Here is a 14,127-nt window from a genome sequence, read left to right as displayed (position 1 = left end):
GAAATGATAATGTTGTTAAACTTTGCCTTTCCTTAAAGAATCATTTGTAGCAGTTACAGCCAATTTAGAATTCCTTTAACCCTGTACAAATCTCATACTTTATCAGCATCAAAGTGCCCCCACACCATCACATTTTATCCTGCATGCTGATCCTCCAGATGCTCAACTAACCAAAGGAGCTCTAAATGACCCCAAGCTTTTGAATGTGTCAAGTGTTGATGTCATTGGTCTCAAAATTCCTGCGGTGGTTAGACTAGGATCCGGTTGTATGGATCTTGTACCGGTGTATGTTTCAGTATTTTAAATTACCCAAGAAGAGAACTTCAGCTGTCAAGAGAATTTGTATTACATAAGTCATATTCCACTACCTGACTGATTCACCCAGGTCACAGTAAACCGAAATTAGAGCTCACCTTAGTTGATCTTTCTTAATACAGGTGGAGTCAGTGAGTAAGAAAGAGAAGGCCAAGCAGAGACCCCAGGCCTTGAACACAGTGGAAATGTTGAGAGTGGCCAGCTCTGCCTTAGGTATGTTCACATCAACATAAGCAGCATTTCATCAGTTGTTATTTTCCTATAACTGGACGTAAGGCATATAAGCAGTGTTCCTTGAGAGAGGCAAAAGAGGTACAACATGTAAGTACAGGGGATTGTGAGCTTGCGAGACCAACCTGAAGAAACTCTTTCAAAACGCCTGTCAAGGCCAATGAGATTGGTGCCAGAGTCCTGCCTCATTGTGGGGCTACAGAAGACCCTGCACAGTCGCTCATCCTCAATTTCAACAGCACTTAAGTAGTTGCAAGGTGGTGAGGGGCTGACTTGTGTTGAAAGTTGTTTCTCTCCCCTTGGCAACATTGATGCAACGCGCAGTGGACATAAATTCCGCAAGCTCTGTTGTTTGGCCAATGCAATCAGTGGACACCTCGGACACAAAGAAGACGAAAGCAACGCAAGTACTGCCTACGTAACTACGACACCCATGTTAAAACAACTGGGCTGAAGACAGAGCACAAAAGTTTCATGGTCTGTTCTATTTTCTATTGTTTGCCGTGAGAAAATCTGTAAGGAAATCACACTGATTATGTATTATAAATTATATAAATGATGTAAATTATATGAAATGAATATTGCTGTGCTTCCCAAATTTTATTTTCCTGCTCCTCTTACCACTCATCTCCTGGAATTTCAATTCCCCATTATGGGAAATAGCGTCACTTCTGTTTATGGTTATGTTTTTTAAATTACGTACTTAAGACACAAAATTGAAATGTAAGAAAATAGTGAAAACACCCCATCACAATTTTCCAGAGCCTAAGGTGAGAGACAGATCATTTTTTGATCCCTTTAAATTGTGTCATGAAATACACATGTTGATTGTTGATTGAATTTTGCAAGTCAAGACAGTCTTCATCAGTCTCGCTTCTGGAGCTTCGTAGCCCTAGTAGCAAGTAGCGAAGCTAGGACCACGTAAGTCACTCATTAATGTCCTATAGCAGATGGTCATTGGAGTTTTTAGCTAACTTAAGTCAAACAGGAAATTGTGCATTTAGTGAGTATTTGGGGCAGCAGGTGGGTCTATGTTGGTTTGAGTCCAAAGTTTGAGTTCATCGCTGCTGGTGAAGGAGTCCCACCCTCTGCAGGACACTATCACAGCACTGATCAGCTCCTTCAGCGACAGGCTGATACACCCCAAGTGTGTGAAAGAGAGGTATCGCAGGTCCTTCCTTCCTGCTGCTGTCAGGGTCTACAACCAGCACTGCTCCCAGTAGATCTCACTGTGCACTGTGACATACAAAACTATACACATATCCACATCTTTTTGGTTTGCACTAGTTGGACAATTTTTAATACTCATATTTGTTATTTATTGTTTGTAAATAAAAATAGCAAACTGTTCACTGTTCATATTATAAATAATTTGTCATATTGTAAATACTAACTTCATATTGTAAATACTATGTATATACGAGTTAATTCTATTTCTTATCTAATTATATTGTTATTTTTTTTACTTTTTATTATTGTTTAGTGTGACACTGTCCTTTGGCTGCTGTGACTAAGAAATTTGTGGGACAAATAAAGGAATTCTGATTCTGATTCTGAATCAACTTGTGTTCAGGCATGGGTCCCCAGCATACCATGCAGATTGCAGAGCGCCTGTATACACAGGGCTACATCAGCTACCCACGTACTGAGACGACCCACTACCCAGAGAACTTCGACCTGAAGGGAGCACTGAAGCAGCAGACCAACAATCGCATCTGGGCAGAGGAGGTGAGGGCCAACAGACTGACTGTATTGTACTCACGGGCGGGCAGTTGAATTATGATGCTTGATGAATACACATATCTGTATGTCTCTTAAAAGATGTTTTACCTTTACTTCATTAGGTGAAGGCACTGCTTTCAATTGGATTAAATCGACCCAGGAAAGGAACAGATGCTGGAGATCATCCACCAATAACTCCCATGCGTGCTGCCTCAGAAGTGGAACTGGGTGAGTCATACAACTAAATAGATTATCATCGATAATCATCAGCTGTCAAAGTAGCCTTTTTTTATTGTATATGATGTACTGATGATGGACTGATTGGTGATTCATTGTTTACCAACAGTGAATGAAGGAGTGTTTTTAAAAACCTTACACTGATCAACAGCGCACACTCCTTAATCTAATTGATTAAAGTGTGTGATTAAACATTTTAATGCATTTTACCTCTTGGTATCTCTCGCTGATAACAAAATATTAGCAGCAATGTCGTCAATATCTTAGCAGAAACAGTGTCCCCCCCCGGTAATCAATCGATCGATCAGTCTTTATTCATTTAGCACCTTTCAAGCAAATCAAAATGCAATTCAAAGTTTCTTGTGGGTGAAAAAAATGGATTCTGGATTCACAGAAAAAAAGAAACCAAAACAAAACAATGTGTTATTAATTATATTAGTAATTAATCGCTACGCTTAATCAAATTATTTGTAATGGATAGTTCATGTTTTGGCTGTTCATTATTATTATTATTATTATTATTATTATTATTATCATAATCATTATGATTACAATTACTGTTATTATTATAAGCAGCAAAAGACGTAGTACTAGTAGTAGTAATACTAGTAGTAATTGTAGTACTCATCAGATGTACACACTTGGGGTGTGTGTTATCTGCATATTTGAGTTATTAGGTTAGGCTAGTCCCCCCTCTTTGTGACAGCTGGCTTTTGGCTCCAGGCTCGAGTGTGATATACGGAACACTCATATACAATTTGGCTGTCCAGCGTGTGTGGGCAATGTCACACCACAATCTTTAGATTCCAACACGGACCCCTTTGTATTCAGGCTCTAACCCATGTTTTTCCTTCTCTGCACTTCCACAGGAAGTGATGGCTGGCGGCTGTATGAGTACATCACGCGGCATTTCATTGCCACTCTGAGTCAGGACTGCATGTACCTACAGACCACCATAGACTTCAAGATTGGAACGGAGGCCTTCTCATGTAGTGGCAAAACCCTGATATCAGCAGGTAAAGCCAGCTGGTCGCATGTTCAGCTCACTTCTTGCAGAGTACCAAGCTGCAGTTTGCACTTTGCATGTTTCAGTCCCTTCAGAAGTTGTCAATAGCTCAGGTTACTGTGAGTTATAAGTAAAACTATTTTGATTAATCTTGTGCTATAGTTATTGAATGGAGAGGTTAAAGTGCAACTCTCGCCAAAATGCAACCTAGGCTTTTTTCGTGAATGTACCCGAGTCAAACCTTTGTGTGAAAGCATAATTAGGACGAAAAAGCCACTTTTAAGATTTACCGTAGTTTCGTTTTCAGGTCTAGAGTTTTGCTAGTTGACCTAACGTCAACAAGGTTTGCATAATCTAATCGTACCTCTCATTCTGAAATGCATGAATACTAATAACTCTGATACAAACATATTTCTCCATGTATGCTTAAATACATAAACCAAAAAAACGTCTGAATACCAATTGTGGTAAGTTAAGGTCAGTGTGTTGTTCCCCCATCACAGCTTTGTCATGCTACAGTGACCTCTTGTATACATAGTTAATTGGTTTTGAATGCTACAGATATTTGTTCACAACTGATTAACACATTAGTTTTCAAGTTTTCATGTTGAACCCTGATTTAATAAATCAGTAGTTTAAAATTAGCTTGTACTTAGAAAAACCTAGTGATGGATTTATGAATAGCTGGTGTTTCACAGGTTACACAGCAGTGATGCCGTGGCAGGGCATCCCTCTGGAAGAGGCCTTGCCAGCTTGCGAGCGTGGAGAAACTTTCACAGTTGACGAGATCAAGCTGGTGGAAAAGCAGACCAGCCCTCCAGACTACCTGACTGAGGCTGAACTCATCACCCTCATGGAGAAACATGGCATTGGTACACCTGTTGGACATAATTGCTGTTTATATCTTTTAACTGAACTTATTTAGAAGAGAGGAAGCATCCTGTTGCCTGTTTACTTATTGAGCAGACACTGAGCAGCATTATCGTTCTTTTGGAGTCATGTATGTCCATCTGATGGATAGAAGTCCATGTTTACGCTCTCTCTAAAAACATCAAACACACGAGGTGGATGAGAATGGAGCTTGTGGCCAGAAAACCAAAACAATGAGATAAAAAAAGGCAATAACATGCTTTAGAAGTGCATAGTTAATGATCATTCTTGCAGGTTCCTTGCAATGATTATGTATCTCCACATTATTCATCTTAATTCAAATTAATTCAATCCATTGTTCAATATAAATATATTGATCAGTGCAGCTTTAAAATTAATTTGGAATACCTGACAAGTGTAAAACTCTTAATTCACATATTATCAAAAACTGTAGGACAGTCTCCTCCTTGATCCAGTACTCTACATGGGATATCAATATATAATACAGTATAGTTGCATGTGTATTGGGATTTACACATTTATGTCGCCAGTTGCTTTCACATACCGTCAGTATGTTATAGGTTATTTCCTGTAACGATACAACATATGGATATTGAATCACTGGGCAATCGTCCAGTGGACAGTCTGACATTTCCTTTTTAGGTGAATTTTAATCATTGGAATCAAATTATCAAATTTCCTTTGCGAAAATAATCTCAACACTATGTCCATTAAGTGGGTGTTGTAAAACTTTCAGTTCTTTTTTCATGGTCTTCATCAAACGCCCTGTGAGGGTCTAAGCACGAACCAATAAATTAACATTAATTTGTAGAAATCTGTTTTCACTGTGACATTAAGAGTTTTTTTTACATTCTTGTCAAAAAAGCCAGATTATATTGACCATGATTCCATTATAAAAGCAATAAAAGGGAAAACATCCAAGGGGGTGAATATTTTTATAGGCACTGTATATACAATGAGCATCGTTCAGTGGGCATTGAGTTTGCAAGAGAGACGGAAGTAAAGCATTTAAAATGGTAACCACTGCAACATTGTCACTGGCATTCATGCTGCTTTCTACCATTTACCAACCCTTTTTTCCAGTGCGTTCATGAAAGCCAGACTTCTCTACTCACAATGGGAAAAGAGTCCATCGCCTATTTTTAGCGAGTTTACCTGTGTTTAAAAAAACCTGTCTATATGCCCTACTTTTGTTGTAAAAATGGCATTGGTCTGCTAAGACACTATCAGCTGATTCTGCCTTTTTTATTTTGTTTATGTAAATGAATATAAGTCAATACTCACTTCTTAATGATGCTCTTTATAAAGCACCACATAACATACAGGACAGGCATGGCAGCATTCATCTGCCAAGGAAGAATAATATGAATGTATGCACAGTTTTCACGTTTTCTTCTGTCCTCTGCCTTCCAGGTACTGATGCAAGCATCCCTGTTCACATCAACAACATCTGCCAGAGGAACTATGTGACAGTAGAAAATGGGCGCAAGTTGAAGCCAACTAACCTGGGTATTGTCCTGGTACATGGCTACTACAAGACAGGTTATTATTGTACATTCTTTTGGGGATTTGTAGCTGTGCATTGATTGCAGGTTTCTTGAAAATCACTGAATTATTGTTGCACATGATGTCAAATTATACAGGTAGTTATAATAAACCTTTCAGGATATTGAACCAGACAGAATAGTCCAATTCATTAAAGGTGGCTTTTGTAGACTGCCATTAAATGCACAACTTGCAATTTCTGCTTGTAATTGACTGTTCATCAAAAACAAAACCAAAGACCTTTACAAGTGTTTTGTTTGGAGGAGCTGCTGCTTAGCTGCTCAGAGCCATTTAGCAAGTCAGGGACAAAGCCAGACCTGAGGAATAACATTTGCAGAAACATTGGATTCTGCTCAGATCTGGAGCTGTTTACCCATGGAGGGGTTTTTAACTTTTGGGATTGAGTATGGATTTATCTTCACTCTTGTTTATCAACCTGACTGCAGCATTGACTGCAGAGATGACCTCCATTTTTCTGGTGTGTATGTACTGTAATGTTGACTGCTGGCTGGACCTGGAGGGTAAATGTACTTTCTTTCATGGACACAAAGAGAGTAGAGGGGAAAGGAAGAAAAAGAATCAGAGTTTCTTGTCAGTGCTGAATTTACTGAGAGTTGAACTGAATTTCAAACATGTACATGTGTGCCTTTGCCAGCTAAAGTTAGCTTACGGCTAATGAAAAATGATCCTGCAGTCAGACTTGCTTGGCCAGTGGTGAACCACCACTAAAAACCCTATAAGAAACGACAGGCAACCAAATGAAACGTACCATTACGTTGAGTTAACTAGTGGATTTCTCTGGGTTTGAAAGTTGTTGGAAAACTTTGGGATAATGTAAGTACAAAACTCAACGAAATATATAGCAAAGCTCTAGTGGGTTTTAGTTTAGCAGAATTATGCAGAATTCTTACATATTATATCTTTAAAACACCGCGGATTTGCTGTGTGTGTGTGTATTTTGCAGATGCAGAGCTGGTGCTGCCCACCATACGCAGCGCTGTTGAGAAGCAGTTGAACCTCATTGCGCTGGGTAAAGCCAACTTTCAACAGGTCCTGCAGCACACGCTGGATATTTTCAAGAGGAAGTTTCACTACTTCGTGGATTCCATCCCCAGTAAGTTCTCTGGAGCCCCAGGAGCACAGTGTCACAAACTCCTTTAAGGGGTTGTCTGCAAAATGGTGGTATTGTGTGTACATCATTGTGACAATGGCTTTTGACATTTTAAAATTTATAACAAAGATTCAATCATAAATGAAATCTTCATGCAATCATAAGAATTGGCTCAATGTTTTTAATACAGAGACTATAAATACAACTAATTCATGACTTGCTATTGTCACACCACAAATAGCAGTGCCAGCCACTAATTTTGGACTTTTTCAGGTTATTTAGGTCAACAAAACAGGCAGAGACTAAACCAAAGTAGTTTCGGAATGAGGGTTATTATCATTGTCCATCACGATCCATCAGAGTTGCACCATCAGCAGCATGCCACTCACCACTCTCCTTTCTCTGCTCTCGCTTGGTATTTGACAGCAGTGCTAGACCCGTTTTCTGTAAGCTTGGCAACCAATCAAAAATGAGAAATGACAACCTGTGATCATGAGACTATGTTGGACGTGAGCTCTATTCACTGCTGAAATGTAGAGATGCAGCGTTTAGTTGATTAATTGATAAATCAAGTAAAAAGGAATTCATCTGCAACCATTTGGTAACCAAGTCATTACATTAACATACAGTATATTGAAAATCTCAGATCTCTGTAAAACGAAACAAAGAACAATTTGATAACATCACCTTAAGCTTTGCAACATTTCTCACTAGACCTTTTCACACAGACTCTGCATTATCTCCGCCTTCTGTTGTTCACACAAAAACCAATCAGCATGGTATAAAGCCACACCAGTGTCTCAATTCATACAGCATGCCGGCGCTGCGGATCCAAAAGTTGCTTGACGGTACACATCATGATGTTGACGTCTGTGTGTTTTTTTTCAACGTGTTTCCCCCGGTGTCTACCTGTTAATCTAAACATGTACCTGCTGACTGTTTATAATCATATGGATGCTGTTATGATGTGTTGTGATTGAGATCCTGTATATTTTTCCTCATATAAGTTGCCAAAGACACTACCAGTTACTACGTTACTGTTGTTTGTTCATGTAACTGTCAATAAAAGGATGTGGGATAATTCAGTAGCAAGGTTTGAAAAGTAAAAGTGATGCAAGTGGAGATACAGCAAAGGGTTAAAGATTTTAAGGAAGTATCTGTCTGACATATCTTGTAGTTTTTTCCTACACAACTCCAGCCCACAGTTCTGTCTGTTGTGTTTTACAGGCATGGATGAGTTGATGGAGGTCTCCTTTTCACCCATTGCTGCCACTGGGAAGCCCCTGTCCCGCTGTGGCAAGTGCCACCGCTTCATGAAGTACATACAGGTCAGCAGAACAGTTGAAATTACTGTTAGAATTTGAAGAAAGCATGATTGTAGATGTTATCATCAAGATTATTATACATTTATAAAAAGGGTAGTGTCAAAGGTGAACAATACACAATAGAACAAAGTGTGGAGCCATCAGTAGATATGCCACAATGACATGTTCTGTGGCTCAGGCCGTTATTATTGTTGTTATTATCACCATTCCAGACCGAGACAATTAACATCGCAAGACAAGACAATGGGATACTAGGGCTGTCACGATTCTCCAAATCCTCGATTTGATTCAATTTTCGATTCTAAGGTCACGATTCGATTCGATTCTCGATTTTTACATTTATTTTTTTTAAAGCACAGGTTGCTATGCCATTTTTAGACTAGACTTTTATGCAATATAATATCTGACTTTTGTTCGCAATGTACCACACTACATTGTCAAATTGAAAACATTTATTAACAACATAATGTAACAATAACTTATATCTTCAGTCAATCGGAAACTTAAACAAAATAACCTGCCATCTAGTCTCTCCTTTGTAACTGCAGTCTTCTTCACAGAAGATGACATTCAAGTTCACAACAAAACAAACAAAAAAATAAAACAGCCGTGTCCATAGTCTTCTCTGAACAATTAAGTGTCTTAACAAACTATTTGCGAACAGTTGGACATATACAAGGTGCGTAAGGTGTGAGTGGGCGAGCGAGAGTGAGGGAGCGTGCGTACGTGCGGACAGTGAATGAATGAGAGAGGAAGGAGAAGCGAAAGGAGTAGCAGTAGTAGCGACAGCAGCAACAAAGTGTACAATACAGGCTGCAGTTTGGCTGAATAAAGGCGACGGCTCCTCAAGATACAGCAAAGCTCCCTGGTATTATTTCCCGACCAGCTTAACACGTGAAAGGGGGTTCACCCCGAAGGTAAACAGAAACTTCGGCCCTGGAGGAAATCATCTCCCCTGTGCTTCCCGTCCACGGTCCGGGAGCCGAACAGGAATGGTGTAACACCATGCTATCGTTTGACTGGCTGTAGCTAATAGCTACTGGCTTAGCTAGTAGCTAAGTTAGAGGAGGTTGACGTGAAGCACTTCAACACGTGTGTGTTTTTTTCCCCTTGGCAAGCCGACCGGACGTGACATGGGGGCGTGGCAGCATCGACGATTCTATTTTTTAATTCGAAGTTCGCGATTGTGAATTAATTTCGATCGATTTCGATTTAAAATCGAAATCGTGACACCCTTGTGGGATACCATAACCAATTGTGCAACAGACCGCATGTTGCATTCTTGGTGTGGTACTTTTCCAGATTCCTTGCCAGAAGCTTTGCAAATTTTGAACCAGATTTGTAATATTGTTGTTTGACATAAATTGTGTTTATTACATTTATCATCATTTATCATCATTACATTATCTTTATACTGTACTTAAGGATTTGAATTTGGCTCCTTTGTATGACTCTGCAACAGCAATTGCTGTGGCCAGAGGCACTTTGATTTTGATGATGAATATGACGTGATGACATTTTATATCCAAAATGTCAAAGGTCAACTGACATCTGCATCTGTTCTGTAGTAACAGAGGCCATTTTTCAATGCCATAACTCAGGAACAGAAGGGGAGATCTGACCATATTTCACATTTGGTCAGGAACTGAATTGATGAACCTAAACTTTGGTATCCACCTCGAAACTGTGCTGATTGTAGAGATCTGCGCTGCCTGAGTGAAAGCATCCACATTATACAATTTGTAGCTTCATTAGACCTGTCAATGAGAAGAACAGCAAAGAAGAATTAGTCCGACTCATCATGTTTGATCAGTAAGGTTCTCCAACAGCAGCAGAACAACTGTCATTACACACAACTGTAGCTAATTACAGCTCCCACAAATGTACCTATAAACCATCATCATGGTTATATTTCAGGTATCATTATTAGATGTCAGAAGAATGATCCAAGACTGATCAGTAGAGCTCATATTGAAACAGAAACGTGGTCCACAGTTCAGGATCAAATAAAAAGATGATTAACTGAGAAGTAATGGCTCCACCATAAGTGATAACATTCATCACTCATAAATAATGTAAAATTAAGTTTATAAGTATGCCTCTGAATGGCATTTTATACAATACTGTGTAGCCTGACAATAACCATCCAATCACTGGCAAAAAACCTAAACAATGTTTTACTGTAATGTTACATCTCTCACTTTTATATTTCATGTCCACCTTTTCATTTCACCTGCAGCTGTCTCTAGAAAATTCTCTCCGCACATCTTCCCTTTATAAATATCAGTTCATGTGTGGGGAAAGGCGTGCACATGTTTTTTGTGTGTAGATATCATTTATACATCTGTCCACTGATCACCCTGGCATACCCTGCATACAGCCGCAAGGTGGTAATTCTAGTTGTTTTGGCTCAAGCTGTTTGATTTTTCTGTTTAGTTCTGCTCATCTTAATAGTCTTTCTTTTTACACGCACAAATAGGTATAAATTTCCCCCTGACAACAGTATGTCCCACGGAAATTTCTGAGCTGACCTCCCCATTATCAGTTTCTTGTAGGATTCTTCAAATCTTCTATTATTTGAGTTTTATAAACTGTTGAAAAAACAGGGGAATAACCTCAATAGTGGGTTCCCAGTGTTCCTAGGATTCCTAGTATATCCCCATTCTCCCCACAAATATGACTGTCTCTAGCATCTGTCATCAAATCAAAAATCTTTGCATAAAAAAAAAAACTTTTTTTTTTTTTTTTTTTTTTTTTTTAAATCACGAAAGTTCCATTTACCTTCCTTTCTGGATCATGTGATGTCTGGCTGTTGAGCTCTGGCCTTCAAAGTCAAAAATGCCAAAGTGGACTGATCCCTTTATTATTATTTCCATCTGATGTCAGAACCCCTTTTAAATTCATGAATAAATCATGAGGCTGTAGATGCATGATTCATTGTCATAGTTTCTGAATACATGCTTAGTAGGTTGCGTATGACGGTTAAGTACCGTGTTCAGGTGGAAACCACAAGGACCTTGTATGAAGTCCTCTGAATGCAATGTAGGCTGAGGAACTCACGTGTTTTGATTGCGTCATATGCAATGGAGGTGTACATTTGGCTGGTTTGGCCTTTTAAGAGTTTCAAGGAACTTTGTCATGAAAGTTTGTATTAGGAATCCAGCACATGTACAGTAGCTATTGGGATTCACATGGTGGTGTAATGTCCTTTAGTAATACTTCATTTTCTTCAGACATAAAATGGCTAGAAAAAGTATGCAAACCCAATCACTTCTAGCACCCTTCATTGTGTAATGTATGACATTTTTTTTACTTATGGTATAAATTCAATTTTTCATCCACTATCTGTACACACAGTAACCCATAATGCCTCTGAGGCATGGGTATGCTGATGCCTTAAAGATGTCAGTGATGACCTCTGGCCTTTTGATATACACTGATCAGTTATAACTAGGGCCGGGACTCGATTAAAAAAATTAGTCTAATTAATTAGAGGCTTTGTAATTAATTAATCGAACCTAATCACATTTTTAATCGCATATAAATATTTGACCTGAGAACAGTGAGAAGCAATTTTTTTCATATGGGTTTTAGTATACCATTGAATAATGACTGACTACAGAAGCTTAAGCAACAAAACATTGTTTATTTTTTTTCAAGGTGGTACTTAAACCAAGACCAACAGACTAGGGATGCAAATTATCGATTAATTCATTAATCGTTAGTTGATGGACCTTATCGATCGATTAACGATTACCTGATAAGATGTGATTTTCCTGAGAACCTAAATTTAAGGGGAAGATTTGAGCTGAACACTCCTTATACAGGACTCTACACTAGTTTGTTGGTTTATTTTTAGAGCACAGCACAATGAAAAATGTTTAAGTAACACGTTATTTGGTAAATGGTCTTTCCTGCCACTACACTATGATGATTACTGTACTTAACTACTTAAATTACAGTAGCATAAACTGATTTGTTAAACTCAGCCTGATATAAACATTAATAAAACACAGGCAGCTCTATGTTTTCCCTGTGTGATGTCTTATGCACCGTGAGACAGTGACAGGTCTGTAGGCTACCTACGTCTTGACCACATGTCAGCTGTTCAGCTGCAGCAGAGGAAACTCCGCTGTTCTCAGCTCCACTGCGACGAGCGCTTTTTAAACAGTGCAACGCAGATCCGGTGTGTTTATCAAAGCTTGGTCGCAGTGCTGAGGCACCGGGTCGGTTTGAGCTGCGTTCAGGCTACATTAAAACTTCATAGATCCATGGGCAGTGATCAGTGTCGGCGGCTTTTTAACTCGTTAAATAATTGTGCTCCAGTATAATCGGTACGCCTGAAACTCATCCAGTGAGAAACGTTCCGCGGTGCAAAAGTAAGTGCGATTAAAATGCGTAAATTTTTTTAACGCGTTAATTTTTGTGTAATTAATTAATCTTAATTAACGCGTTAAAGTCCCGGCCCTAGTTATAACGTTATAACCACTGATAGGTGAAGTGAATAACATTTAGTATTTTGTTACAATGGCACCTGTCAGTAGGTGGGATATATAAGGCTGCAAGTAAATATTTTGTTCTCGAAGTTGTTGTGTTGGAAGCAGGAAAGATGGGAAAGTATGAGGATCTGAGCAACTTTGACAAGGGCCAAATTGTGATGGCTAGACGGTTGGGTCAGAGCATCTCCAAAACTGCAGGTCTTGTTGGGTGTTCCCGGTCTGCAGTGGTTGATACCTACCAAAGGAAGGACAACGAGTGAACTGCCAACAAGGTCATAGACGCGCTCGGCTCATTGATGCGAGTAGGGAGTAAGGCCTAGCCTGTGTTGTCCGATCTGTGTTGTCCAATCACCTAACCCTGAAAAAATTCTAACAAAAGGTTTCTCAACTGTTTTTTGTAGTATTAGGTGTCCTTAATAACATACTAAAAGTTTACCAAAGTTTGATCACTAGAAAGGTGTAATTTTCAAGATGGCGTCCAAGATGTCATTTTTGATGGTTATAGCGAAGGTCCTTCCATCAAAGACAATACGCATCAGAGACGTGGTGAAAACACTCACCCCATCGTTAACTTCAATGCAGAGACTGAGTTTGTGGGAAGAAAGGATGATTTCCTTTCCAGATCTTGCAACAAACAAGGACTTATCAATCTTATGACCGAGGAGCTGGAGAAGAAGGGCTGCACTGTTATCAATGCATCAGGTGATGCAGACGTGAACATTGTCAAGGCTGCAGTCAAGGCCTCAGAACATCAGCCCACAACCTCGATAGGGGAGGATACAGACTTACTCATTCTTCTCCTCTACTATGCTGGGACGAACAATAGAGGCCTCTATTTTTGTTCAGACAAGTCCAAAGCTACTAAAGTGTACAACATCAGTGAGATGAAACAAGTCCTGGGTAGTGACTTGTGTTCCCAGTTGGTGTTTATTCACGCCGTCACAGGATGTGGTACAACTTAATGCATTTTTAGTGTTGGCAAACAGACAGCATTCCAGAAACTTGTGAATGGTGAATAAACCATCCAGTCCTGTGCAAATGTGTTTCTGCTCCCACATCAAGCAAGGAATGTCATAGAGGACCATGGGACCAAGGCAATGGCGGTGTTGTTTGGCGGAAAGAGTACCGATTCACTTGCCTCTTTGTGCTACAACCTTTTTAGCAAGAAAATCGTTACCCCCAAATCATTTGTTACCCCAGAACATCTGCCTCCAACTGAGTCCTCAACCAAATACCACTGCCAAA

At 39.4% G+C, this 14,127-nt stretch overlaps 1 protein-coding gene across 1 annotated transcript in view; it reads left to right on the top strand.

The window, feature by feature from the left end:
* Window positions 1-14,127, top strand: part of top3b (DNA topoisomerase III beta) — a 55,302-nt gene that overhangs the window by 17,488 nt on the left and 23,687 nt on the right. Inside the window, exons 8-15 of the mRNA XM_084360187.1 lie at window positions 438-528; window positions 2,120-2,274; window positions 2,391-2,496; window positions 3,375-3,521; window positions 4,210-4,383; window positions 5,816-5,944; window positions 6,912-7,061; window positions 8,286-8,386. Coding sequence (XP_084216313.1) covers window positions 438-528; window positions 2,120-2,274; window positions 2,391-2,496; window positions 3,375-3,521; window positions 4,210-4,383; window positions 5,816-5,944; window positions 6,912-7,061; window positions 8,286-8,386 — 1,053 coding nt within the window. The remainder of the gene's footprint in view (window positions 1-437; window positions 529-2,119; window positions 2,275-2,390; window positions 2,497-3,374; window positions 3,522-4,209; window positions 4,384-5,815; window positions 5,945-6,911; window positions 7,062-8,285; window positions 8,387-14,127) is intronic.

The sequence above is a fragment of the Pagrus pagrus genome (assembly GCF_965226575.1).
Source record: "Pagrus pagrus genome assembly, chromosome: 8".
Lineage (NCBI taxonomy): Eukaryota > Metazoa > Chordata > Actinopteri > Spariformes > Sparidae > Pagrus > Pagrus pagrus.
Note: the sequence above shows the minus strand (reverse complement) of the source record. Positions and strands in the feature narration are given on the sequence as shown.